This window comes from Diachasmimorpha longicaudata, chromosome 3 (assembly GCF_034640455.1).
Source record: "Diachasmimorpha longicaudata isolate KC_UGA_2023 chromosome 3, iyDiaLong2, whole genome shotgun sequence".
NCBI lineage: Eukaryota > Metazoa > Arthropoda > Insecta > Hymenoptera > Braconidae > Diachasmimorpha > Diachasmimorpha longicaudata.
Window position 1 is genome coordinate 7,048,486 of NC_087227.1, and position 23,778 is coordinate 7,072,263.

At 38.6% G+C, this 23,778-nt stretch overlaps 9 protein-coding genes across 11 annotated transcripts; 5 read left to right on the forward strand and 4 right to left on the reverse strand.

The window, feature by feature from the left end:
- The first annotated feature begins 586 nt into the window (after positions 1–586).
- Positions 587–1,875, forward strand: LOC135160614 (tetratricopeptide repeat protein 36). 2 transcript variants are annotated; one of them, XM_064117343.1, is made up of 3 exons: positions 587–721; positions 807–971; positions 1,443–1,875. In XM_064117343.1, exons 1-3 carry the CDS (start codon positions 607–609, stop codon positions 1,682–1,684), a joined length of 522 nt encoding a protein of 173 aa, XP_063973413.1. In that variant the 5' UTR covers positions 587–606; the 3' UTR covers positions 1,685–1,875. The 2 variants fall into 2 exon arrangements, with proteins under 2 accessions (XP_063973413.1, XP_063973412.1); XM_064117342.1 differs by having other exon boundaries at positions 588–721; positions 798–971.
- On the reverse strand, positions 1,842–5,045 carry LOC135160596 (translocation protein SEC62). Its single transcript, XM_064117308.1, has 4 exons — positions 4,800–5,045; positions 3,125–3,985; positions 2,968–3,062; positions 1,842–2,852 (listed from the first exon to the last, which is right to left on the reverse strand). Exons 1-4 carry the CDS (start codon positions 4,833–4,835, stop codon positions 2,699–2,701), a joined length of 1,146 nt encoding a protein of 381 aa, XP_063973378.1. The 5' UTR covers positions 4,836–5,045; the 3' UTR covers positions 1,842–2,698.
- A 632-nt stretch (positions 5,046–5,677) lies between these two features.
- On the forward strand, positions 5,678–8,369 carry LOC135160608 (THO complex subunit 4). Of its 2 annotated transcripts, none has more exons than XM_064117327.1 (5): positions 5,678–6,037; positions 6,609–6,746; positions 6,820–6,967; positions 7,174–7,320; positions 7,612–8,369. In XM_064117327.1, the coding sequence occupies exons 1-5, from the start codon at positions 5,822–5,824 to the stop codon at positions 7,767–7,769; spliced, it is 807 nt and encodes a 268-aa protein (XP_063973397.1). In that variant the 5' UTR covers positions 5,678–5,821; the 3' UTR covers positions 7,770–8,369. The 2 variants fall into 2 exon arrangements, with proteins under 2 accessions (XP_063973397.1, XP_063973398.1); XM_064117328.1 differs by having other exon boundaries at positions 7,645–8,369.
- A 575-nt stretch (positions 8,370–8,944) lies between these two features.
- LOC135160612 (ubiquitin-conjugating enzyme E2 S) lies at positions 8,945–11,259 on the reverse strand. The gene is made up of 4 exons (XM_064117339.1): positions 10,851–11,259; positions 10,536–10,683; positions 9,908–10,227; positions 8,945–9,468 (listed from the first exon to the last, which is right to left on the reverse strand). Exons 1-4 carry the CDS (start codon positions 10,857–10,859, stop codon positions 9,316–9,318), a joined length of 630 nt encoding a protein of 209 aa, XP_063973409.1. The 5' UTR covers positions 10,860–11,259; the 3' UTR covers positions 8,945–9,315.
- Positions 11,260–11,343: 84 nt separating this feature from the next.
- Positions 11,344–14,403, forward strand: Got2 (Glutamate oxaloacetate transaminase 2). The gene is made up of 7 exons (XM_064117297.1): positions 11,344–11,619; positions 11,927–12,083; positions 12,159–12,287; positions 12,541–12,762; positions 12,859–13,015; positions 13,231–13,646; positions 13,831–14,403. Exons 1-7 carry the CDS (start codon positions 11,528–11,530, stop codon positions 13,951–13,953), a joined length of 1,296 nt encoding a protein of 431 aa, XP_063973367.1. The 5' UTR covers positions 11,344–11,527; the 3' UTR covers positions 13,954–14,403.
- Positions 14,404–14,754: 351 nt separating this feature from the next.
- Positions 14,755–16,033, reverse strand: LOC135160616 (uncharacterized). The gene is made up of 4 exons (XM_064117345.1): positions 15,878–16,033; positions 15,657–15,797; positions 15,171–15,317; positions 14,755–15,076 (listed from the first exon to the last, which is right to left on the reverse strand). The coding sequence occupies exons 1-4, from the start codon at positions 15,923–15,925 to the stop codon at positions 14,927–14,929; spliced, it is 486 nt and encodes a 161-aa protein (XP_063973415.1). The 5' UTR covers positions 15,926–16,033; the 3' UTR covers positions 14,755–14,926.
- Positions 16,034–16,722: 689 nt separating this feature from the next.
- Positions 16,723–18,036, reverse strand: LOC135160615 (uncharacterized). Its single transcript, XM_064117344.1, has 4 exons — positions 17,877–18,036; positions 17,504–17,644; positions 17,181–17,327; positions 16,723–16,989 (listed from the first exon to the last, which is right to left on the reverse strand). The coding sequence occupies exons 1-4, from the start codon at positions 17,925–17,927 to the stop codon at positions 16,840–16,842; spliced, it is 489 nt and encodes a 162-aa protein (XP_063973414.1). The 5' UTR covers positions 17,928–18,036; the 3' UTR covers positions 16,723–16,839.
- Positions 18,037–18,665: 629 nt separating this feature from the next.
- LOC135160594 (venom acid phosphatase Acph-1-like) lies at positions 18,666–21,301 on the forward strand. The gene is made up of 4 exons (XM_064117305.1): positions 18,666–18,936; positions 19,531–20,001; positions 20,359–20,691; positions 20,909–21,301. The coding sequence occupies exons 1-4, from the start codon at positions 18,745–18,747 to the stop codon at positions 21,182–21,184; spliced, it is 1,272 nt and encodes a 423-aa protein (XP_063973375.1). The 5' UTR covers positions 18,666–18,744; the 3' UTR covers positions 21,185–21,301.
- An 882-nt stretch (positions 21,302–22,183) lies between these two features.
- Positions 22,184–23,704, forward strand: LOC135160140 (small ribosomal subunit protein uS8A). Its single transcript, XM_064116350.1, has 4 exons — positions 22,184–22,295; positions 22,696–22,830; positions 23,134–23,299; positions 23,571–23,704. Exons 2-4 carry the CDS (start codon positions 22,698–22,700, stop codon positions 23,662–23,664), a joined length of 393 nt encoding a protein of 130 aa, XP_063972420.1. The 5' UTR covers positions 22,184–22,295; positions 22,696–22,697; the 3' UTR covers positions 23,665–23,704.
- The last annotated feature ends 74 nt before the right edge of the window (positions 23,705–23,778 follow it).

A 23,778-nucleotide genomic window follows, 5' to 3' on the forward strand; every position in this document is an offset into this window, starting at 1 on the left:
TGCAGGAAATTAACATGCACCAGTTGACTAGAGACAGATCAGTCGTTGATTTTTCTCGGTGGAAGTGACAAATCTTCAGTTTTTCTCCCCTTAAGCGTAATTTCGCAAGTCTAGCAATAAATTTTCCTGGCTGCTGTTCTTATTCGAAGGTCAGCCAATCAGTCAAATAATTGGTCCAGAATTTTTTCGGTTTCTGCCTGAAATTGTAGACTTATTCTGACACTAGTTCCTGGACTCTGTTTGGCCGAAACTCAGGTGCAAAAATAATCCGTCAGATATAACTCCTGGTTCAAGATTCATGGAATATTGTCCCCAGGCTTCTCTGCCCAGGAACGAGTCTATCAGATTTTTCAGAACAATGTTAACTTGCAAAATTTGATACATTTGTTCCTTGGCCAGAATGTTCTGGGAAAATATCCGGTAATTTTGCAGCACCAGGAGTACATTACTATCCATCATTGTTGCTGTCCGGCTGTCGGCCAATCAGCGGGTGAGACCTGAGCACACGTGATCCTCGAGAAAGTTTTATTTTGGCGGCAAGTTCTACCCTCAGCTGAGACGAAAGTGAATTGAAAGCATAAATAGACAGTATTCGGAAAAATTGTCATGCAACGACTCACTGAGCACGACGAGGCCGTGCTGGATGCTATATTCGATCCGCTCCAGCTGATGTCCGACGCAAATAGGATCGGTTCTGATGAGCTCGAAGGCGATCTAACCGGTACCGTTACGTTTTCTCTTCCTCAGTCATATCGCTAGATTTTTCTTCTTGTTTGGATAATGAGGAATATGAACAGGTGGAGTAGACGAGAAAGTTTTAGAGCTGGTGAAAAGTGGTGTCGAAGCGGCGGAGGCGGGGAAAATCGATGAAGCGCTGATGATTTTTGATGAGGCCAGGGAAAGGGCCCCCCGGAACGCCTCCATCTTGAATGACCGGGCGCAAGTTCTTCGACTCGCTGGTCGAACTAGCGGTAAATGAGGTTAAGTGCCCAATTAACACAGAACTAATTCAGCACACACACTCAACATGCCCATTAACAACATCTAAACTTCACACTCACCGCCAGCCCATAGGACTGCCATCAAAATAAGCTATTTCTCCTCCAAAGACGGCGCCATATTGACAGAAACCGCCGGAGGTGGCGCTACTAGTTTATCAACTGGCCACCAAGGCCCCTCATGATAACAATTTATGTTTTTATATTGAATTTTACGTATGCTGAATTAATTTGGGTGGAGTTTGCAAATGTCAATATTAACTCATATTAATTTCACCTGCCACTGTCCACAAACATCTTGGTGAATGTTCAGTTAACCTTAAAATGAACGAATGACCTTGGATTCTTTTCCGGAATCGTCGGTTGTTCATTGGTAGTAACATACTCGAATATTCCTCAGACATGAAAATGAAAAATCACTCGATTGAAATATTTGTTGTTCAGAGGCATTGGAAAATTTGAACGAGGCATTGACAATGACCAACTCCCGGGGAAAAATCGCTGGCAAGGCACTGTGTCAACGAGGTTTACTTCATCGTCTCGGAGGTCGAGAGGACCAGGCTAAACAGGACTTCCAGGAAGCTGCCAAAAACGGCTCCACTTTCGCACGCACTCAACTGGTGCAGCTAAATCCCTACGCTGCCATGTGCAACGCGATGCTCAGGGAAATTAACTCAAAATCCTGAATTCAGGCTTTTTTCCAATTAAGCACGTGGACAATTTGAAAAATGTAATCAAAACCTGCGAAATCGCATATCTTCAATAATATCGTGTATTCATCATAATATCATCTCGCTAATTCATAATCATCAGTGGGCTTGTTCACAATAATGTAAATAAATATTATTTCTCATAATAAATTCATTTAATGCACCTACCCACAATTTATAAATTATTATCAATGATCAGACACTCTTTTTTTCAATGCACAGTTGATAAAGACATTAAAAAACGTTTGAACTCAGTCCGAATTTTGCGTAAAAATTTTCATTAGAAAAATTAATTTTCAAAAATATTAGAGTATTCATGGCGTCATCAATAAGCATAAAAAAAGTTCCGTTTTTGATTATTGTAAATACGACTTAGGATCATTACATTATGAATCATTGGCAATGTAGGAAAAATATTTAAATTACCATCATCTCATTTAATATTCTGCATTAGTGGAAACTTTAAAACTTATTTCCAATGTTACAATTATCTTAGGGTATTGTAAATTCTATATGTCATTTTGAAAAACTTCAGAATGTATTTACAAAAAAATATCAATTTCTTAATTATCTGGAATTCTCCGTGACGACGCCATAAGTACCGTGAAACCGCGTTAAATTTACTTCTAAGTGGAATGAAATCAACAGAGAAAAGTTTCCAGTTTTTCCAACATTTTAAAACGTCAATGTTCACAGATTGTTAAAAAACTATGTTTTTAATTGATTTTGACTCGAGACACTGAGGAAAATTTTTCGCAAAACCCCGGCTGTCCATGAATTTCTCTATAATAAATGCTACTAGAACGGCGATGAGTTGGTCATCATATACTCGCAGAGTTTGTTGTAACCAACTGATTTTATTTCATCTACCATTCAATGCTTGGAAAGAAATTTTCAACAATGAATTATGCATCCAAGGCAGCTAGCACTGGTCAAATAAAACTCATGTAAAAGCTGCTTGTGATGTGATTTCTCGAGATGAATGGCAAATTACTTATCCTCGAGCTCATTGTGCTGGACCATTTCAAAGTCCTTTCCAGTGTTGGATTTTTCGCTCTCGGAGCCCTCTTCACCACTGGCATCCTCCTCCTTCTCGCATTCTTGGTCCTGGGCGTCTTCGTTGAGGAGGGCCTTCTCGTCACTTCTAAAGTCGCATAAAAATACAAAAAAATGAGTACTGGTAGTGTTGATTAATCATAATATGGACAAATATAAATTCTCAAAGTAAAAAATTCTAAAAAAATTATTTGTCCAATTACCCCTGATTAGAAGTGCCTTCCTCGCCATCAGAATCCTTCTCTTTCCTCCTCTTCTTCTTCTTCTTCTTATCACTCCCCGGCCCGCAGTACTCATACTGAAACAAGAAAAATCTCCGTTTAGCTAAAAAAATGCGCCGTAAACTTAACAAAAACCCACCTGATAGAGCGGCCAGAAGGACGCAAAGAAGCCGACATCCTCGGCGAGATTGGGAAGAAGCCAGAAGTGGTGTCTCCCGAGGGTCAGCACCCAGAGGAAGCAGAACAGAACGACTCTCAAAAGAGCTAGTGCTAGAATAAATACAAAAAATCCAGCAGCCGCAACACTCAAGTAATAAACTCCATTTCTAATGGTGAGGGGCCACAGGGGGAAGAGACACACGGCTATCGCACCCAGGACCACAAGGGTCCCGAAGAACCAGTAGTAGACGGGGATGGGCTCGTAGATCCAGACGTATGCGTCATTGCAGTCTACGAAATATTGCTCCATGTGCATTTCAAGACGGACTTTTGCGCCTTTCTTCGGCTCTTTCTCTTTATTGTCGTCTTCTTTTTCTTCTACAGTCTCTTTTTCCTTTTCCTTCTCTTTTTCTTTATCCTTGTCCTTCTCCTTCTCCTGCTCTTTATCCTTCTCCTTTTCTTTGTCCTTGTCCTTCTCTTTGTCCTTGCCACAGCAATCCTTCCCCTTTTCCTTCACACAACAATCCCTAGCCTTCTTCTTGTTGGCTCGACGTTTGTTGAGCTCCTCCTCAGTCAAAGCAATCTTCTTGGCCCTGTGGAAGAACTTGTGTCTCAGCATCACGTCCAGGAAGTCCACCACCTGCTCCCTTGTCTCGAATATCGTCTTGTTCCAGGGAGATTTATCTAGGAGGGCATTAACAGCACGCGAGCCCGTAAAGTACTCCACATTGTGACTGACGAATTTCGTTTTCTTTGAGGGAACGTTTTCTCGAATCCATTTTGCCACTGCATACTCCTCTTTGCTGGGCTTGTCAACCGGTGGTTTAACCCCTGGTGCTTCCTAGAAATAAGGGTGGGGTGGGAGTCAGTGAATTTTATTTGCTAATCACATGACTGGCTAAACAAAAATATTTAGACTTTCGAGAACGATTCCGTGGATCTCAAGGAACGCTCTGTAGTTTTTTAATTTCGTAATCCATTGACTTGCAAATATTTATATTTCTCATGTACTTCTTTTTCACAAATAAATGAGAAATCTTGTTTAAAAAAAGACCGACCCTTTTTGATGATTTTTTAGATCCAATAACATAAATAACATTTCCATGTAATAAAGTCCGAGCTATTCCTGAAGGAAGGATCCCCAAGGGAAACAATCTCCATAAACAAAATGAACTAAATCAACAATTTATTGACTGATAGTATAAAATTGGTTGAGTGCAATGAAAAAAATGATAATCCATTTTTAGTATAATCCCTCGAGCTTCAAAATGACCCGTGACTCGTAAAAATCGTGCAAGTTAATCACGAAAAATGGTCAGAAGCGCCTAGACTATTCCCCGACCTCATAAAGTGGTCCGTTATGTTTTCCCTTTGAATGACTGATTGTCGCCATAACAATGGCAAACACCAACATTTTCCCCAAAATATCGATTATAAAAATCAATCAGAAAACTTCCTGGAACCGAATAACCCTGATGTCCCAGACCCTGAATCTGTGGCAGAACAGAAGAGAATATTCTGACAACGTGTTCACCCTATTGTCATGACTTCCAACAACGAGAAGTAACTAACAATCGTCGAGTCTCATCACCATTAATTAATCAATCCTCAAACATTACAAAGATCGGATTAACTGAGATTAAAATACAACTCACATCTTTACGCTTTTTATTCCTCCTCCGCTCTGCCATATTGTCAATTTATGAATTATACTAGGCAGCTGTTGGGTGAGTGGTTTAGGCTGCCAGACGTTACTGTTACTGATGCAGATGTACAAGTATTTTCACGGTCAACACAACTGTTGTTCATGTGAAGGCTTTTGGCAGGAAAAAAGTGGGGTTAGGAAAAGGAATCTTCCTTTTCCCCTTCCATTTTCCACGAACTAGGGAGAGGGAGGTGTGGAGGAGGAGGGAAACGTTTGTGTGTGTGACGCACTTGCCCACGTGACCTTCACCTGAGCCTTATCATCGCCAATTTCCGGATCATTAAATATTTGGGCAATTCAGGACACTGATATCGGTACCAGATGAGTTTACCTGAGTTTATCTGTTCGAGGCAAAGCACTTCATGGCTTCATGCTAATAACAAGGATCTGATTCATGTTCTTTGGGGAACGAAAATTTTTGGCTAAAAATCCATTTACTTAGGAGGCATTTTGCTTTTCCAAATCGTATTTCTCCATCGAATCCTTTCCGGGTAGGTTCCTGATTGGGTTTCAGTTATGTCGATTGTGCTCATCGAAAAGATGAACGTGATGTCATAGCCTTGAATGAGCTGTGAATAATTATCACCAAAAAATTAATGAGGAATTCTTCGACCGTGTAAATCATAAATTCCAGAAAAATATGTACAATGTCTTCATCCCCTGGAGCTCCTCACTCGTGACATAAAAAATCGTTTGATACTCCTTTCCGGACTCGTGACGGAATCAGTATTTGAATTTTTCCTATTTGTCGTTGATGATTTCATGTGGACTGCGTGAGAACGCGCCCTAAAATAGCGAGTGACGACACTCGGCCGAAGACGCTACAGGCCGCCATTTTTATAGTCTTGATCGGTGTAAAGGTTGGTTTGGCACGCATTCTCACAGCTAACCGTTCCCAAGAGGATCAAAAACGTACCTCCTAGACGCGTTATTTCGTGCATAAGTGCTGAGTTATTAATAAAATTCACATAAATGAAGATGGTTGACAAAATTGAAATGAGTTTGGACGATATTATCAAACAAAATAAGGGTGGAAGAACCCGCGGCACTACTGGAGGTAGAAGAGGACGTGGAAATGCCACCGGTGCATCACCCAGACGTGGGGCTAGGGGTCAGAGAGTTGGTGGTGGAGTCATGAGGGGACGTAATCGTGGTGGCATCGCCAGATCATCAGCGCCGTACACCAGGGTATGAATTTTCATTATGCATGATCAGAAGACACCTAACCTAGAAATTGGCGTCCTTTTCAGGGCCAAGGGATCATTACTGCCGAGTTTCGGTTGAGAATGATTTTTGGGGAAAACTCTATTGTTCAGTGGTAAATATCTGAGGATCCAGTGATGCAATTCGCATGAATCGAGGGTCACGCTGAAATCTCTCGGATGCCATGAAAATGTCATGTGATTTTTGGAATTTCACTTCACCAATGTCGAGATTTTTATGACTGAAAATGGAAGATTTTGGAGATCTTCTCAATGGGTGGAATTTTAGTTTCATTTCAACCTTCAGAGGATTTTCTAAAATTGAGGGGAGTTAAGGCTATTTCTGTCACAAGTTTTTTTTACTGAGAGTCAAGAGACCTACAATATGCTCATACAAAGTTTTTTGCCCCTCCATTACAGTCCAAAATATCTCTGAATAAATCAAATTAAGTTTCTGTTCAACAATAAATTTGATCGAAGCGAATTCCGAAATTCCTTTGTTGTGAATACCCTCCTTTTCATGCTTTCGTATTTGATTTCTGTTTTTTTACCAATAGGGTGATGTGAACAGTGCCTGGAAACATGACATGTTTGATGGGGTCAAGAAAGTGGGTCGTGGTGCCATTGGCGGTACAGGAACAACAAAACTTCTCGTTTCTAACTTAGACTTTGGTGTCTCTGATTCTGATATCCAGGTAAATGCCCTCGTTATCATCACCTTTTCATAGTTTGTTCATCTACGGGATCTAACAATACTTGAATTTACAGGAATTGTTCAGTGAATTTGGCCCCCTCAAGTCGGCAGCTGTACATTACGATAGATCCGGAAGATCTCTTGGGTCAGCTGATGTTATTTTCGAACGCAGAGCAGACGCTATCAAAGCTATGAAACAGTACAATGGAGTACCTCTCGACGGTAAATTATTAATAATAATAATTAATCATGAATAATATTATCAATCAATCTTTTAGCAGTCGATTGTATAATAAAACTGTCAAGCCATTTTTTTCATCAAAATGATTGTTCACTAAAGGTTGGAAGGAGAAGAAACTAATTTATTGTTCTCCAAGTTGTTAGCTTACCTTTTGAGGTGATGGATTAATCTATGAATTAATTTTCAGGTCGTGAAATGAATATTCAAGTAGCAACATCTGAACTGCCAGTGACTACCTCAGTGAGGAATCCAACAAGACTCGCGGCTGGGAACTTTAATCAGAGGTCTCCAACGAGATTCAGGGGAGCACGTGGTGCTAGCGTTGGTACTAGAGGTAAGAAATTTTTCGAATAAAATTGTTGAGACTTGATCAGAACGACAAGAAATTTATTGAAATGAAAAATACTTGTCGATTTTCAATCTCCTACTTTCATCTTCAACTCAAGCATTCATGAAAAAAAATATTCAGTGGTATATAAAGAAATCATGAAGTATATAAATTGATATTTTTTGAATGCAGAACTATTTTAATTGAATCTTCCCAATTTGAAAGGGAAAAATTCATGTAAAAGCTCATCCTCATCACTCGTATATTCTCATAAATAAAAACAATCAAAAAACCCAGGAAACACCCAAAATCCTAAAATTGGGGTTAAAGGTCGTGGAGCAGGAAGGCGAGGAGGTGGTGGTGGACGTGGTGGAAGTACCAGACAGCCGACCAAGACCCCAACAGCTGAGGAACTAGATGCTGAGCTCGAGGCATACGTCAAAGAAGTCAAGTAACCGCAATCAATCCGCGAAAATAATAACTCTAACAGGATAATAATTATTGAATTAATATCCACGAATAAGTAATGCTCTTTACCATCAATATTCTAATCCAAATGTTAAGCAATTCATTAATTATTTTATCAAAAAATTTCCTTCTCCAGAGACTGTTTAAACAACTGGAAAGCAAAAAAAATTTTTTTCTTCATTTTTATTCGAACAAAGAAATACTGTTCAGAGAGTTCTCAAAGCGATTGCTGTAAAAATATGAGATTTAATAATTAGTACTTGAATTTATTAAAAAACTGAGATGAACGAGTGACGGATAATTCATTTTTTTTCTTCATTAATTTTTTATTTGTAATTTTGTGTGCGAAATCATTGGAAAACCCGTAAGGAAGGAATTTATTTGACTATATGAATAATTTGTGACAAAGAGCGATTGAATGAGGGCGAAAATATAAAAGGAAAACATTTCACCACCAAAGGAATTTTCTTCTTTGAATGAATATCGAATTGAACTTATAATTAAGATTTTTTGGTTCACCAGTTACAGTTAATCTAGTTGTATTTCCCATTGTTCCTTGTGTATAAAAACATTTTTTTCGCCAGTGATTTTTTTTTGTTTTACTTTTTTACAATTGCATTTGATTTTTTCCGGATAAACTGTTGACGTACATTTTGTAGTATTTGTGGGTGAATTAATGGCTGTGAGTCCTCACCACTTTTTTTTAAAAATTTTTTCTTTCATGAAAAATAATCCTCGAGACCTGTGGATGCTTGTGGACTTTCAGAGTTTGAAAGAGAAATAATTGCCATTTAATGGTTAACATGGCTGAAGACTGAGATAATCTCCAAAGAAATTTCATCATTAATAAACGATTTTTCAAAGTACGTTTTGAAGTTTTTTTTTCTCGCCGATTTTTATCCTGTCCCGGTACATCCCTTAGGCATTTACTGCATTTCCCCAGGATTATTTCGGTTTAATGGTCCGTTAGGAAAGATCGAAACTTCATTAATTTCTGATAATGAAATTTGGTGATTCCGCTTTGGCACAATTGACAATTCAGAAGTATTCATTATTTGTTCATAATTTTATGGTCAATTACTTTTGCAACGCATAAAAAAACCATCAATATCTCAAGATATTTATTTGTCCGGACAGAAAAAACTAGACCAGAGAAAGGAAATTTTGTGAAAGCTTTTTTATTCATCTAGGCGATCATTTAATTTAACATTATTTTGTACATTATTATTGTAAAAATATTCATTAGGATGACGAGACAGAAACAAAAAAGTGATTGAGGAAGATAAATGATGATTGATTACTCTCGAATGAATGGAGACTGCGACCTCGATATCAGATTGAACTAAGGGTATGGGTTTAATTACTTAACAATACGATCAGTCAACATCAGGTAATAACCTCATCATTCTGCTTAATTCTCTACACAAGGGTAATAGGACACTATCAATCGGATGATTTTGACCACACCAAAGTAATTCGATCATTTTATACTTCAACTAAGGGATGATAGTGGCGGGAGAGAGTTTTGTCTCTTTACAATCGTTTCAGGGTTCTCTTCTTGTCTTTGAGGAGTTTCTTTTTCTCCGCTGTGAGTTTCTTGTCACCAGCGTGCTTTTTGGGAAGGGGACCGCCCACGTCTGACGATGTGCATGTCTCAAGTCCTGCTTTGCTACCTTTGCCTCCACCCTGAAGAAAATGGGTTTCGATGAATCAACGAAATGTGAATTTTCAGTGGGACATTTTCTTGATGAAGGGCTACCCCAAGAAAGGGGATAGCCCTCCATCAAGATATGATTTCTTTCCGCTTTTTCTGTTGCTACAAAACTACGTGAAACTACCGTTATGCTTCTATTAACGCAATTTTTAAGGTTATGTTTTCGTAGAAAAGACAGTTCTCTGCGCAAAAGTTTTTTCTCTGATAATCAATCATTTTTTAAATAATCACCAAAGGGTGGGGAATTAATTTCACAGACCTCTGATATTTTAAATTGAATGATAAAATATTTTTAAATTATTGTTTTCAATAAAGTTCAAATTCAGCAATTATTAAAATGTCAAAACAAGCGAGTTGCTTTTAAGCAAGAAAGTCTCACTGCCCTCCGTTTCCCCCTGTTGAATCCCTCACCTGGGCATGAATTTCTGTCATCATCTTGGCCCTCTCGGAGTACTCCTCGTACTTCTCCAGCAGCATCTTGCCGGCCTCCTCGTTCAAGGCAGACTCGGCATTAGGTACAATAAGTAGGCACTTGACAGTCAGAAGAATGTGCTTAATCCCCAGATCAGACTTCCAGTCCTTCTTCAGAGTATTGACGCAAATTTCCCCATTTTTGGCCACATTTGGATGAAATATCTTGGTGAGGAAGAACGCCTTAGGAGGTCCTTGGGGAAAATCTTTGCCCAGTGCCAGCTTAACCCTGAAGCGGCCATTTGCATAGGGAGTTTCAGCTAAAAAACAAGAGTCGTTTGAGCCATTTTTACCTGACAACTTCTAAAATTCTTCAAATTATTGAGATATAAATTAAAGTTTAATTAGTGTGGATTAATACAATTCAGCAAAATCCACATTACATGATTCATCGTTCAGAAACTATTAAAATAGTATTTTGGAACTATTTGGACAATAATCACCGATTAAATAGCATAAAAAATTAATAACTCGAGGCAGAACCCTGAGGAAGCTTTCATTTGGACAGTAAAGACCCCACTTCCCTTACTTTCCCATGAAACTCCCTCGAAGGAATCCAAGTACTCACCCGGACCCTCGATGACTGCCTGAATGTCCGTGACATCTTCATCATTAACAACAACCCTGATCCCCTCAGGTGGATGAGCCGCCAATTCCGTCATCTCCTTGGCAACTGTCCGGATAATTTGAGGTGACAAATTTTCAACGTTCGATATCTAGCCACAAAAATAACAATTAACAGTCTGAAATCCATTATTCTCGTCCACGAATCCATCCCCAGCGCCAAGTTCTACCCCCAAAAAGTAAACAACATCACCAAAACCTCAAAATCCCTCAAAAAAAAACTGTCAAAAACCCGTGGATATGGCCCCGTTGCACTCACCGAACTCATTGTCGACGATCTTCCACCACCTCCAGGATAATTGTTATGTCCAATAATTTATTAACAAGATATTTATAATAGCAATGTAGATACGATAAAAATCTTTAACGTCACAACAGTGAAACGGCATCGCCCGCAATAACCAACATTTTGAACCAGAAATGTTCGATATGAAGATCGATTATTCGGAATATCGGTGGCTCCACAATCGAGGCTTCTATAATCGTTGATGGGTAAGTCTTTCTCAGGAATCGAGATTCTCTATCAACCAACGTTCCTAGTATAATTTTTTTAGCTTCATTAGTGCAATTTTTCAATTATTTTCCAAGAAATTTTGGTGGATTTTCGTCTAGATGGGGACGTCCCTAACAAAATCCTATTGATGTGTTTTCCATTCGATACATCGAGACTCCAAGGATCGAGCATTCCTACACTTGCACCGTGATGTCCGCCAATTCCTCCGTTCCCCCACCGACTACAGCAAACAGAATGAGTGTAAATGTGTGAGTGGAATACGCGTGACGGCGTCAGTCGTGTTCGTTTTTGGAGCAGCTGAGACTCCAACACTGGGGGAATAGTTTTACCCACACATTCTAAATCCGTTAGAAAAATTTCCAGGTGACCTTGGGACATAAATTAATTATCGACAATTGTTGAATTAATTATTAAGCTTGACAATGGCACAGTGCAGAAGATTTTTGGTGACAACAGGGGGTTTCCTCCAAAAACGGGGACATGGAGCTACAGCACTTGCCACGAGTCGTTCCAGGTATCCCATTAAATAACAATTAAGCTCATCATTCAATCGTTCGTAGAGTGGAGACTTAGAGAATTCATTGAATTAATTTCTTTAAATTTTTTTTTTGCTCCATCCACCCTTCATCGTCTTATCTTCCTCCACAATTATAGTAATGATTATTATTATTATTTTTGTTGTTACTATTATATTAAAATTTATTTATTATTATCCTAAAAGTGTGGACTTTCCGGTCTTGAATTTTGTGGTTGATGCATCGTTAACTCTTTTTCACGAGTCAATTTGCCCCTATTTATGACTTTAATTGATGAATTAACAGCTCATGGTGGTCGCACGTCGAGATGGGCCCCCCCGATGCAATCCTGGGTGTAACAGAAGCCTTCAAACGTGATAACAATCCCAAAAAAATTAACCTCGGTGTCGGAGCATACAGAGATGACAATGGAAAACCCTTTGTCCTTCCCAGTGTGATCAAGGTCAAAACAGTTGGGCAATAGAATTTTCTCCGGATATTCAGTAATTTTTTCAAGGATTTTGTTGATTTTTTTCAGGCTGAGGAAAACCTGCGGATCAAGGGGCTCGACAAAGAGTATGCCCCCATATCCGGCAATCCTGATTTCTGTTCAAATAGTATTAATCTAGCCCTGGGAGATGGGAATGACGTTGTAGCTAACAAATTGGTATTTTTTTCAATTACTCGTCTTTCAATGTTGTTAATTTCGAAATATCACCGTGAGAAGTGAGTCTAGGAGAGAACGTCAACAATTTTTTTAAAGAACTAACTCACCCACTATAATTAATTAACGATAAATTCTGAGGAACATTTATTTATTCAAAATATACGCGATGAATGAATCAATTAATAGATTTTGATATTTTGTATATTATTAAAAATAACGTGCGGACTATTTCTAATCTCCTGAATATTTTTAGAATGCCACCGTCCAGGGAATATCGGGCACAGGATCGCTCTGCATCGGTGCATTTTTCCTGAACAAATTTTTCCCCGGAAACAAGGAAATTTACCTTCCCTCACCAACGTGGGGTAATCACACTCCTCTGTTTAAACTAGCTGGGCTCAGTGTGAAGTCCTATCGTTACTATGACCCTAACACTTGTGGCCTTGACTTCAAGGGGGCGATGGAGGATATTTCTGTGAGTGATTGCACGTAATCTCTCATTTGTGACATCACAGATAAGAAACTGGTGATTACATTTTTTTTGTCGCAATCTCGTTCGATTTCATTGCAGAAAATCCCGGAGAGATCTATCATTCTGCTCCACGCTTGTGCCCACAATCCCACCGGTGTCGATCCAAAGCTAGAGCAATGGGCTGAATTGTCGGCACTGATCAAGAAGAAGAATCTCTTTCCGTTCTTCGATATGGCGTATCAAGGCTTTGCCTCTGGTGGGTTTAATGTTTAGGGAATATGTGATGGGCTCTTCTCTCATTCTTTCTTTTTCGTTCTTAGTCCTCGAGACGATTTATACCCGGAAACGTTCGTTTCCTTCAGTTATCCTCGAGAAGACGTATATTTTTAATTTCTGTTGCTCCTCCGGACGGAAGAGAAAAACGGAAGAATCGCCAGACAATTAGTATTCATGAACAATTGACACTCGCAGGTGACGTAACTAGAGATGCAGCAGCAGTCCGACTCTTCGTGAAAGAGGGCCACAACATCCTGCTGGCCCAATCGTTCGCCAAGAATATGGGTCTCTACGGTGAGCGAGTGGGTGCTTTCAGCTTGATCGGCTCCAGTGCCGACGAGGCAGCTCGTGCAATGTCCCAGATAAAGATCCTGATCAGGCCAATGTACTCCAATCCCCCCATTAGTGGTGCCCGAATAGTCAACGAGATTCTGACTGACCAGCAGCTGAAACAGCAGTGGCTAGGGGATGTCAAGGGGATGGCCGACAGGATAATCGGGGTGAGGAGCAAATTGAGGGAGAATCTGAAGAAGAATGGCAGCACCAGGGACTGGTCACACATCACCGATCAGATTGGAATGTTCTGTTTCACTGGTCTGAAGGCACCTGAGGTTCGTCATTATTTCTATTCGAAGAATTCATTTCATTGAGATTCTTCATACAATTTCGTCAGCTGAGTTTTCAGAAAAAAATTCGAAATCTGAGGGAGAAAAGATTATGAAACATATTTGGCTACTCTTTAGATCTGGGAATATTTACGAAATTTATGTAATTGTTCTTGTACTCGACTTACAGGTGGAGAAACTGACATCTCAATACAGCATCTACTTGACGAAAGACGGGAGAATATCGATGGCTGGAGTGACATCGAAGAATGTTGAGTACCTGGCACATGCTATCCACGAAGTAACAAAGTAAATGTTAGTGTTAAATACCATGGATTCATCCTATGACTCGTGTATAGAACATTAATCCCAGAAGCAAACAACCAATCAACAAACAGTAATGACAACCAAGTACCTAGAAATGATACAGCCTGTCTACCTTTGGTAGAACTCCACATCCATATCACAAGCATTTACTCACAATGTATTTTTGAGATGCACTGCTGGCAGTGCCCAGTGTTGACATTATCGATACATATGGGATGGAACTGTCGTAATTTTTTTACCAAAAATTTTCGAGTGAGGCATTGGAAAAAATACTCTTTGTCGATTCTTTAATTGCAGATGTTGAAGTGATTGTTACGAATAATTGTGTTGTTCCGAGGAGATGCTTATATGTATTGCATGAGGATAATGTTTCTAAGTTCCTAAAGTTTATGAGATGAAATAGAGAATAAATAAATATACAATCATGAGGATGAAACATTCTTTTTATTTGAAACCTTGTGAAATAATGAGACCTGCAGATTTAGGATCATATGGGCATTGAGGGCGTCGATGATGGCTCAAAAGGGAGAACGAAAAGGGTTTACAGGCTTGGAATGTTAAGAATATATTTTCTCAATAAACTATTGACTTGCCCTGAAGTCTCAATACGATTTATCTTATCGAACGATATGCTAGTAATGCACATATTCAATATTTGAACTCAAGTACATATTATCAAAATTCATTTCTGCCATTCCACTATGGAATTATGAGTTGTCACACAAAATGGCGATCAAAATAATGTTTTTGGAGGTTACACATTGAAGAATGGGCTGTAAAAACGAGGTCAAAGTAAACAATATTTATTCCCATTGATATTTTGTATTGCATATTCTTCAGCAGATTTACGAAGCATTCTTGTATTCTTAAAACAGCATAACCTTTTCCTTCGCTTCCTGAAGAGGGAGACAGGGCTACAAGTGAACATTACGTGGGACGGAGATAAAATTATGCTGACCCTACATGGCTCTGCCATACGTATTTATAGTGACTATAGCTTGGTCATTCTTCGTAAGAGAAATCTCGCTCCAGAGTTTCGCTCCCTGGCCCGGATCTTCCGCGAGCTCAATCGGTCCAGACTGGTAGCTTGAGGGCTTGGTACCCTTTTGCTGCAAAAGATATTATGAAATGTCGAAAAATGTGCGACAAAATTTTTTACAGTCGCCCATTGAGTGAAATTACTGATAGCAATTGTAACATTACTTTTGATATCGGGCATTGGAGATCCACATCGAGGTATAGTCCCAGTAAATCTGCCATCATTCTCGCCATGCTTTCAGAGTCATCGCAGAGGGGGCCATTACCTTCAGCAATTATAGCATCGGAACGATCCTTGATTGAATATTTCACCTGTTCAATTGTGAGTAAAAATAACAATGAGAGAATGAGAGCAAACAAATACTTTACAAACGTGGTAAGGAAAAATATTCCTTTTGTAAAATAACAATTTTTATATCTGGAATTGAGGTTTTCTCCTGCAAAGATTCGGCGACCTCAGTTTTTCTTTGTCGTTCTACGCTTTTTCTCCCTTAGAAAAATGAAGAAAAAAGCATTTTTAGCGTATCTAGAATATTTTCAGTTGAAAAAGAAAAATTGCACAGTTTTTGGAAATTGAAGCTTCTCATCTTTAACTCAACATTTTCATGCTATGCACATCTTTTTAATCTTCAAAAAATGCGATAAAATTACCATTAAGTCATCCTCCGCGGTGATCTCCTTCTGGATCACGACTTGTTCAATGGTTTTATCACCGGAAGTCTTAACGATCATCCATTGATTTGGTTGCTTCGTCACTTTCTCGACTGTTCCGCTGAGAGCATACTGGTCGCTCTGTAATTGATGTATAATTTTGAAACAGAAGTTATAATTATTAAAAAAGGGAATTGGACTTGTTGAGGGCAGTTACATACAGCAACGATAGCCACACAGTTGATGAACAGAAGTGCAATCAGCTTCATTATGACAACAGGGCACTTGGCTGAACGTGTGCTTGATGTCGAAATGCTTCCTTCGAAGAAGTCTAGCAGTTTTCATTCTCCTGATGAACGATAATGACAAGCAGTTATCCTTGGAAGACCTAGCACTATCTTATCGGACGGGACTTTTTCGATTAAGTGCAATTTTCGAGGTATGGCAATAATCGACAACATTGTTAGCAAGGTTAGACTGCATAAATAAAAAAGACTATGAGGGGGAAATGCAGAAAAATGTCTCCTGTTACTGGAAAAATTCTGCCAAAATGACAGCACGAACATCAACGACATGTACTGTAAATATCATCAATATCCTTTTGATCTTCAATTTTTTTTCATCGAGTGTTGATGCCATAATGTCTCAATTTCTTTTCCCTTCGATCTTTCGTGGGGATAGTAATTTACATAAGGGCTTACGTCACGATGCCTTATCACATATTTGAAGTTCTATCAGTAATTTTTTTCCACAGCCGTATGTCTAATCGGTTTGTTTGTCGGCCAATTATAACGTCAGCTAATTCTTTCCTTTCGTTTTTTTCATTTTTACAAAAAAAAAATTCTACTGCAATTCCTTCCAAGTAAATATTTGTCAAAAATATTTCTCTGAAAAATTCTCGCAGAATCTGTTCAACGAGAGAACGAAATTGATGGCTGAATTTTTTTAATTCATCTTCTACTCATTATTCCTCAATGTTTCGTGACGAAGGATATTGGAGGGATATTTTCCCAGGTATCACTAAATTACCAAAAATTCATAGAAGGGACATAAAGTACAAAACATCTACCACTCTCCATTATCTTTATTATGATTATCCTCATGGTCAGCCCATGCAATTTTCTGCACATCTAATGGCCGTACAAGATTGCAAATCAATATATTCATTATGTCTGGATAATTATTACAGAGGTATTGCCATAAGGGTTAAAGTAACAATAGTAGTGCCTTCCTCCTTAATGGAGAGTGTAATGCACAGGGGAACCATCTCCTCTGGTTTTTCGTCGAGAGCAATGTCCAGAACGCTTGCCATTAAAGGACGATCGCCCGTTTTCTGCAACATAATTGACCCTGTCAGTTCAGCTCGTACTAATGCGTCTGAAACGCTTAATGGAAAATTTTATGGGAATTCAATTTGACAAATTGAAATTGAATTCCATATACTGAACAATTTTCCATAACACTTGGATGGTGCCTGGTAGGGTAAGCAGTCGATTAATCGATCAATTTTTTCCTGTTATTTACCTCTCTCACGGGACATTCTAAATTGATACCCAGAAATTTTCCCATCAGGTGCACCATAAGCCCGTCCTTGGATTTGGGATGAGTGCAGAGAGGACCAGAACCCTCACCCAACACTTTATCACTCTTATCCACGACCTTGTACTCGATCTGTTGCCGAAATCGTAAGTTAATTACAATTAGTAATTTAATTAAGGGGACAAATTAAAGGAATCATTAAAAGATTCATAAGTTAATCACAAGACGGAATTGTTCACTTAATAACAATCAAAGGAAGTGAGTCTCAACATCATAAATAATTCAAAGAAATATCGATTATTGATCACCGCTAAATCAGCCTCATTAGTGATGGGCTTCTGAACAGTCGTTGATAAAATTACATCCTCGGCGGCGGTTACTATGAGGAGCCATTTGTTTATCTGTCGTTCAACCTTCTCTATTGTAGCATTAACAGTAATTTCCTGGGCCTGAAAATGTTGAACAATTATATCTGTTTGATTCCCCTGCGTTTTCTCCGATAGAAAAATATTCATTTGAATTTATTAATTCATGAATGAAATTAATCCATGTTTGACTCGCCTCTTGAAATAAAAAAATATTAAATAGGTTCAAATAGGAAAGAAAATTGAATAATTAACGACAAAGTTTGAGATTGTGAAGAAAATTTGAAATAAGTTTTTGAAATTTGCAATAACTCACGGCGAGGGTATAGGCCACAAGGTTAATGAGGAAAACACCGATAATCTTCATGATGGCATTCGGATTGCTGTAATTAACAGATGGTTTTTTCGCAAATGCTCCCTTCTAAATATCTTTGCACACTGAATATTGTGGAATGAGTTGTACCTTAGTGCTAATAATACTTCAATGTTCGGTAATTGTCTCCTACTCTTGGAAAACCGTTTTACTTATCGGGTGGTGACAATCACCGGGGAAACACGAACTGTTTAGGAATTTCATCGCGAAAGGATACTAAATAATAAAATGCATGGAAAGATTTAGTTATTTTTCATTTTATTCTCATTTCGTTTCCATAATTTAAGAAAAAATAACTTGCTTACATTTAGTAAAGTTAATTGAAGATAACAATTGATAAGGGACATATTCATTTATTACTCATATGATAATTGTACTAGATGACGTTTGTCACTGACACATCCAGACATCTCGGACAGACAACATATGATGCTCCCCAAATAGGTTCTCATAGCAGAATAAATTAGAAGAATTACACATCAATAAATTGTCTGATTTAAGATCAGACAATAGTTTGTAGTCTACAAATCGATTCTTAATGATTTATTCCCGACGCCTAAGGAGAATCACAGTCCAGACATACCTTTAGCACGAGTAATGAGTGACAATTGATTTTTAATGATGTCCCCTTCACGTACACAGCTCTGTCGGAAACACCAACAATGAGTATAATCTCGACGGCGTCAACGGCGCCCCACAATGACCCTTCCTTCAACCCTCAGATAGCTCCCTGCCCGAACTATTTAAAGGAACATCACGAATTCCTATTCAGTTTTGTGCAGCTCTCCCTAAAGCTAACTAGTCCTACACGATGAAGTTCGATCATTGGTGGACAATTGTGTATATCCTCTTCGGGGTGACGTGCTCCAGCGCAAGACTTGTGCTTGTGAATGTTCTCGCGCATCACATGCAGAGTAATCCCCACGATATAAGTACTTTTTTCCCGAGGATCCCTCCAATCGATCCCGAATTGATTCCGGAAGGAATGAACCAGCTGACCAGCGTATGTACAAATTCATCAATTTAAAGCCGATAATAACGATTTGCCTCAGAGTCGACTCTTTGAATATTCCGGTGCCGTTACCAGAAATCCCGACAAATTTTGCTTTAACAGAATTCGATGTTTTCACAATCGAGGGCTTGAAATTTTTACGAGTACTGGCACTAGAATTTTTTCATGAAATTTCTCTCCATTTGTAGCAGCACTTATAGTTGAGATTTTGAGTAGTTATTTAGTAGGTTCACATCAGCTACCCGGCTCTAATCGTAGGCCAAAATTCCAAGTTTACTAAATCGATTGTGTTTACATATCCTTCGACTGGCATTTATATCTATATATTGGGAAGTGGCTTGAAGGGAGTCTCTCAGAGGGCTCATGTGACCAAATTCATTTATCTAATTACCGACAATATAATTATATTATAATATAATTAACAAAATATAATATAATTAATTATATTATAATATAATTAATTATATTATATTTTTTTATTTTGACAAAATCTAATTTTCGACCTGCATTTATGATTCGCACATGTCAGTGTACGAAGTAATTAGTTTTCTGCCATATGAAACGTATTTTTCATTTTTTTTGCAGTGGGGAAAACAGAATGCTGTAAAATTAGGAGTAGCCTTGCGTTTTAGATACGCCAACCTAATTTCGCCCCAGAAGAAATTCAGCATGCAATTACCGAAAAACCAAGTACTTTTCCAATCAGTGGACACCCCGGCTTCAATCCAAACATCCCAACTACTAGCACTTGGACTGCTCACGGAGAATCCCATCGTTGATGAAGTATTCTACTCATCGACCGATTTCGTTCTTAAAACAATGCCCTCCATCGACATTGACATCAATGTAAAACCACCGGCTGATGACACCCTGTTCTTCGCCTGGCTCAAATGTCCTCCGTACATGAAAAACCTGCACGAGGGAGACGCCAAAACGATGTTAAAGATAAGAGAAACTGTACGGGAAACTAAGTTGGAGGAATTGTCGATGTATACGGGATCTCCATTCCAGTCAATCATGCATGGCTGCATACTCTACAACTATCTTCGTGCAAAGGTTTGAAAATTTTCTTGCTGATCATTCCCTGACCGATCGAATGTCTGATCGAGGCAATAGGAGATTAATCATTAACTCCCAATCTGGCCATAGATGCTCGAATATTCATTGATCACCAGCAGACGGTCAGTCTATTGATGATCGAACTCTGGTCTAGTGGGTAGTTTATGATTCGTCGATTGATCGATCCGTGATGAGTATAATTAGTTTTCAATGTTTTTGCTGAACAAATGTACAATAGAATCGTGAGATATCGAGCCACGAGGCAAAAATAATTCTCCACATTTTTTTCTTCATCTAATGAATTTTGGGTCGCATATCTCCATACTAATATGAACCATAATTGGATGTTTTCAGTACTATGCTGGCTTATCCATCGCGCCCTTCACAGAGGATATATTCCCCAACGGAGCTCTGAAGTTCCTCACGCTCATAGGTTATAAACAAATGACCGAAACAGATCGTATGAAACGTTTAGTCGGAGGTACCCACATCAGATACTTCTTGGAGAACCTCAGGAATAGCATCAAGGAGGTTGAGCACAGGAGATTGTTTATCTCCGTTGGAGATGAAGTCACCATGATGGGACTTCTAACTGCTCTTCAAGTTTATTCATACAACCATATTCCTAATTATGGCAGTTCTATTGCATTGGAGGTGCACGAGATACAAAATGAACTGTTTGTCAGGGTTAGTAGACGTTTTTTGATAATTTGACAAGCTGATATTGGGGTTGGGCATTGGGGAATGAGTTGTTTCCACAAGACATTCTGACTGGTTTTCAGTAACGTTCAGTCTTTGAGAAGTGGGACTATTGAAACCCAATTCTGGTGTCAATCAAAGAGGATATCTGCTTTGTTACCCAACTAATGTTTTCTGAATAATTGAATTCTATTTTTTTGCACAGGTGATGTACAACAATGACAACTCTGTGACGGCTGCACCGATTCCGTTGACTATTCCTGGATGTCCAGTCGCGTGTCCACTACGGCAGTTTCAGACCATTTTATCGAGCACTATATTCCAAAATTTCGAAACAGACTGCTGGCAGGGGTATAATAAAGACACACCAGCTGATAATAGAGGACAATTCAGTCAGAATCGGCCGTCGAAAAAAAAAAGTCCTAATCATTCTCCTCCTTTTTCCATTTATGAAAAAATTGAGAGGTACCGGGAATTTTAGAAGACGATTTTTGTAATTTAGTAACTAATAATCAACAAGCAATTTAGAGCACTATGTATTTGTATATTTGTGACATATTGATGTGAATAAAATGTGATTTTGATACGTGTAAAATAATTGTATCATTTATCGTTCGTGAACATCAGAACCCTATCCTGATCTTGAATTGTTTCACAAGAAAAATGTCGGTTCCTAAGCTTTTCGCGTTTTTCTGAGCTCCTGGGCCTTTTAGAGCGAAAAGCTGCCAGATTTGTAATCATCCCGTACCTCGCGGATATCACAGAAAATATTATAAATAAACGAATAAATCCAGCGGCATTTGTGGGACCATTTGCGATTTTTCTAAGCCCCCGAAGATTCTCTGAAGTCAGTTCCTACGTTTTTTTCATATTTTTCCCGGTTCCTGGGCCCATTACAGAAAAAAAGGGCCCAGTCCAGGTAACCACGGAACTCCGTGGTAATGCCTTACCAACAGGCACCTTCATCGGTGTAGTTCGTGCGCCACCGCTTCCAAATTTTGCGTTTGAACGATTTTAATTGCCATCTCCTGTGTAGGAAATTGTGGCTAATTCATAAACAATAATAACTTAAACATTATTAATTGATATAAAAATTCTACTGGACAGCTCTCGAATACTTTTTTGAGATTATTTTTACTATTTTCACCCGTTCTTCATCTTAAAACTATAACACCGCAACAACGTCGCCAGGATGATCCCATTTTGCTTTTGAATTTTATTTAAAACAATAACGATTATTTATGATTTTCTGAAATAGACCATTTTCCCCTATTTCCCCCTAGTCTCACACATATATCCTATACCCACACAGTTCAATAATAGTACTTTTGAATTTTTTCGGTCATAAAGAACAAATATTATGTAGATAAATTGAAAATTAAATTTTAATAATTGTAAACACCGGCTCGGAAGCAACATTGTCTGTTGCTCCATAACAATACATTTGAAGTAATGCGAAAAATGGCTATCATGCTGTTCATGTCAAATTCAGGAAGTTCACATCACTAGCGCCACAACGAAGGAACCCTCTTTTCCTTTGGATAACCTAACGGCGTCTCCGTCGTCGCGATAAACCAAGTCGCAAATCCAAGGTAATCAGGAGTTTTATAAACAATCAGTGGCGATTATAGAGTGATTATTGATCCCTAGGATTCGATGTCTATTGTCATAACAATATTTGTGGTATTTTATGAGTATTTTGTAGATAATTTATGGGAAGTGTGGGGTTAGGAGTCACCTGTCCTACGCTCATGCATCCGACAGTGATCATTCCCTCGAGAATAATAAACAAAATTTGCTTAACAGTGGATAAATTGTTATTCACGTGTCAAATGTCGATGTAATCGGTCATTAATTAGAGTTATCGAGCACCATTTATTCGCTGTTGATCGTAGTTTGTGCGTTTAGTGCTGTCAAAATATGTGGGGTTATGTTTCATGTTGTCAATGATTGTTAACTAGTGTTTTATTGTGATTTCATTTATGATTTCAGCCATGGTCCGAATGAACGTTCTTAGTGATGCTCTCAAGAGCATCAACAATGCTGAGAAGAGGGGCAAGAGGCAGGTGCTCCTCCGTCCCTGCTCCAAAGTCATTATCAAGTTCCTCACAGTCATGATGAAGCATGGTAACTAATGAGACATTATCATAAGAAATTTTTTTACTGGATTTGTTTATAAGTGAAAACTCATTGAATTTCCAATGGACCAAAATGAGATTGAGGTTATTGTCCTTCATGAGAGGTTCAATGAATTTTCTGTTGCCTAATGAGCATTAAACTTGTTGGGAAATTTATCTTCAATTGCATTTTATCCTTTATGTTCTCGTTTTAATTGTAATCCTTTGTTAACTTTCTTGTACTAGTATTGTATTCAGCCTTGAGGCAATGTGTACAACGTATTAATGAGGGATCTTTGATTTTTTATTAAAGGCTACATTGGGGAGTTTGAGATCGTCGATGATCACAGAAGTGGAAAGGTCGTTGTTAACCTCTCGGGGAGATTGAACAAGTGCGGTGTCATCTCGCCCAGGTTCGACGTACCCATCACAGACATTGAGAAGTGGACAAACAATCTCCTTCCCTCCCGTCAGTTTGGGTAAGTTACAGGCAATCATTATTTTTAATCAATTATCAGTGGCTTCAGGGGAAATTTCCCTGCCAATTTTTCTCATTAATGCAGACATCGTGATTATTCGTCAATAAAAAAAGTAATCATATTTAGTTTCATTCAAAACCACAGGTAGTCTGGGTTCGTCTTATTTGTTTTCCAGACTCAGATCAAAAAAGAGTTTTCCTAAATTCTTGATGATGAAATTCCATTCACAATAATAAATTAATGTCTCAACGTTGGGAATTTGTGATTGCAGATATGTTGTTTTAACTACCAGCGGTGGAATCATGGACCACGAGGAGGCCAGGAGGAAACACTTGGGAGGCAAAATCCTCGGATTCTTCTTCTAAATTTATAATTTCTAGGAAATAAAAAAACCGCCTGTCTGAATCTTTGTTTTTTATTGTTTCCCACTTGCATCCTTTACGAATTCTCCACGTGAATCGAAACTCTAATGACATATT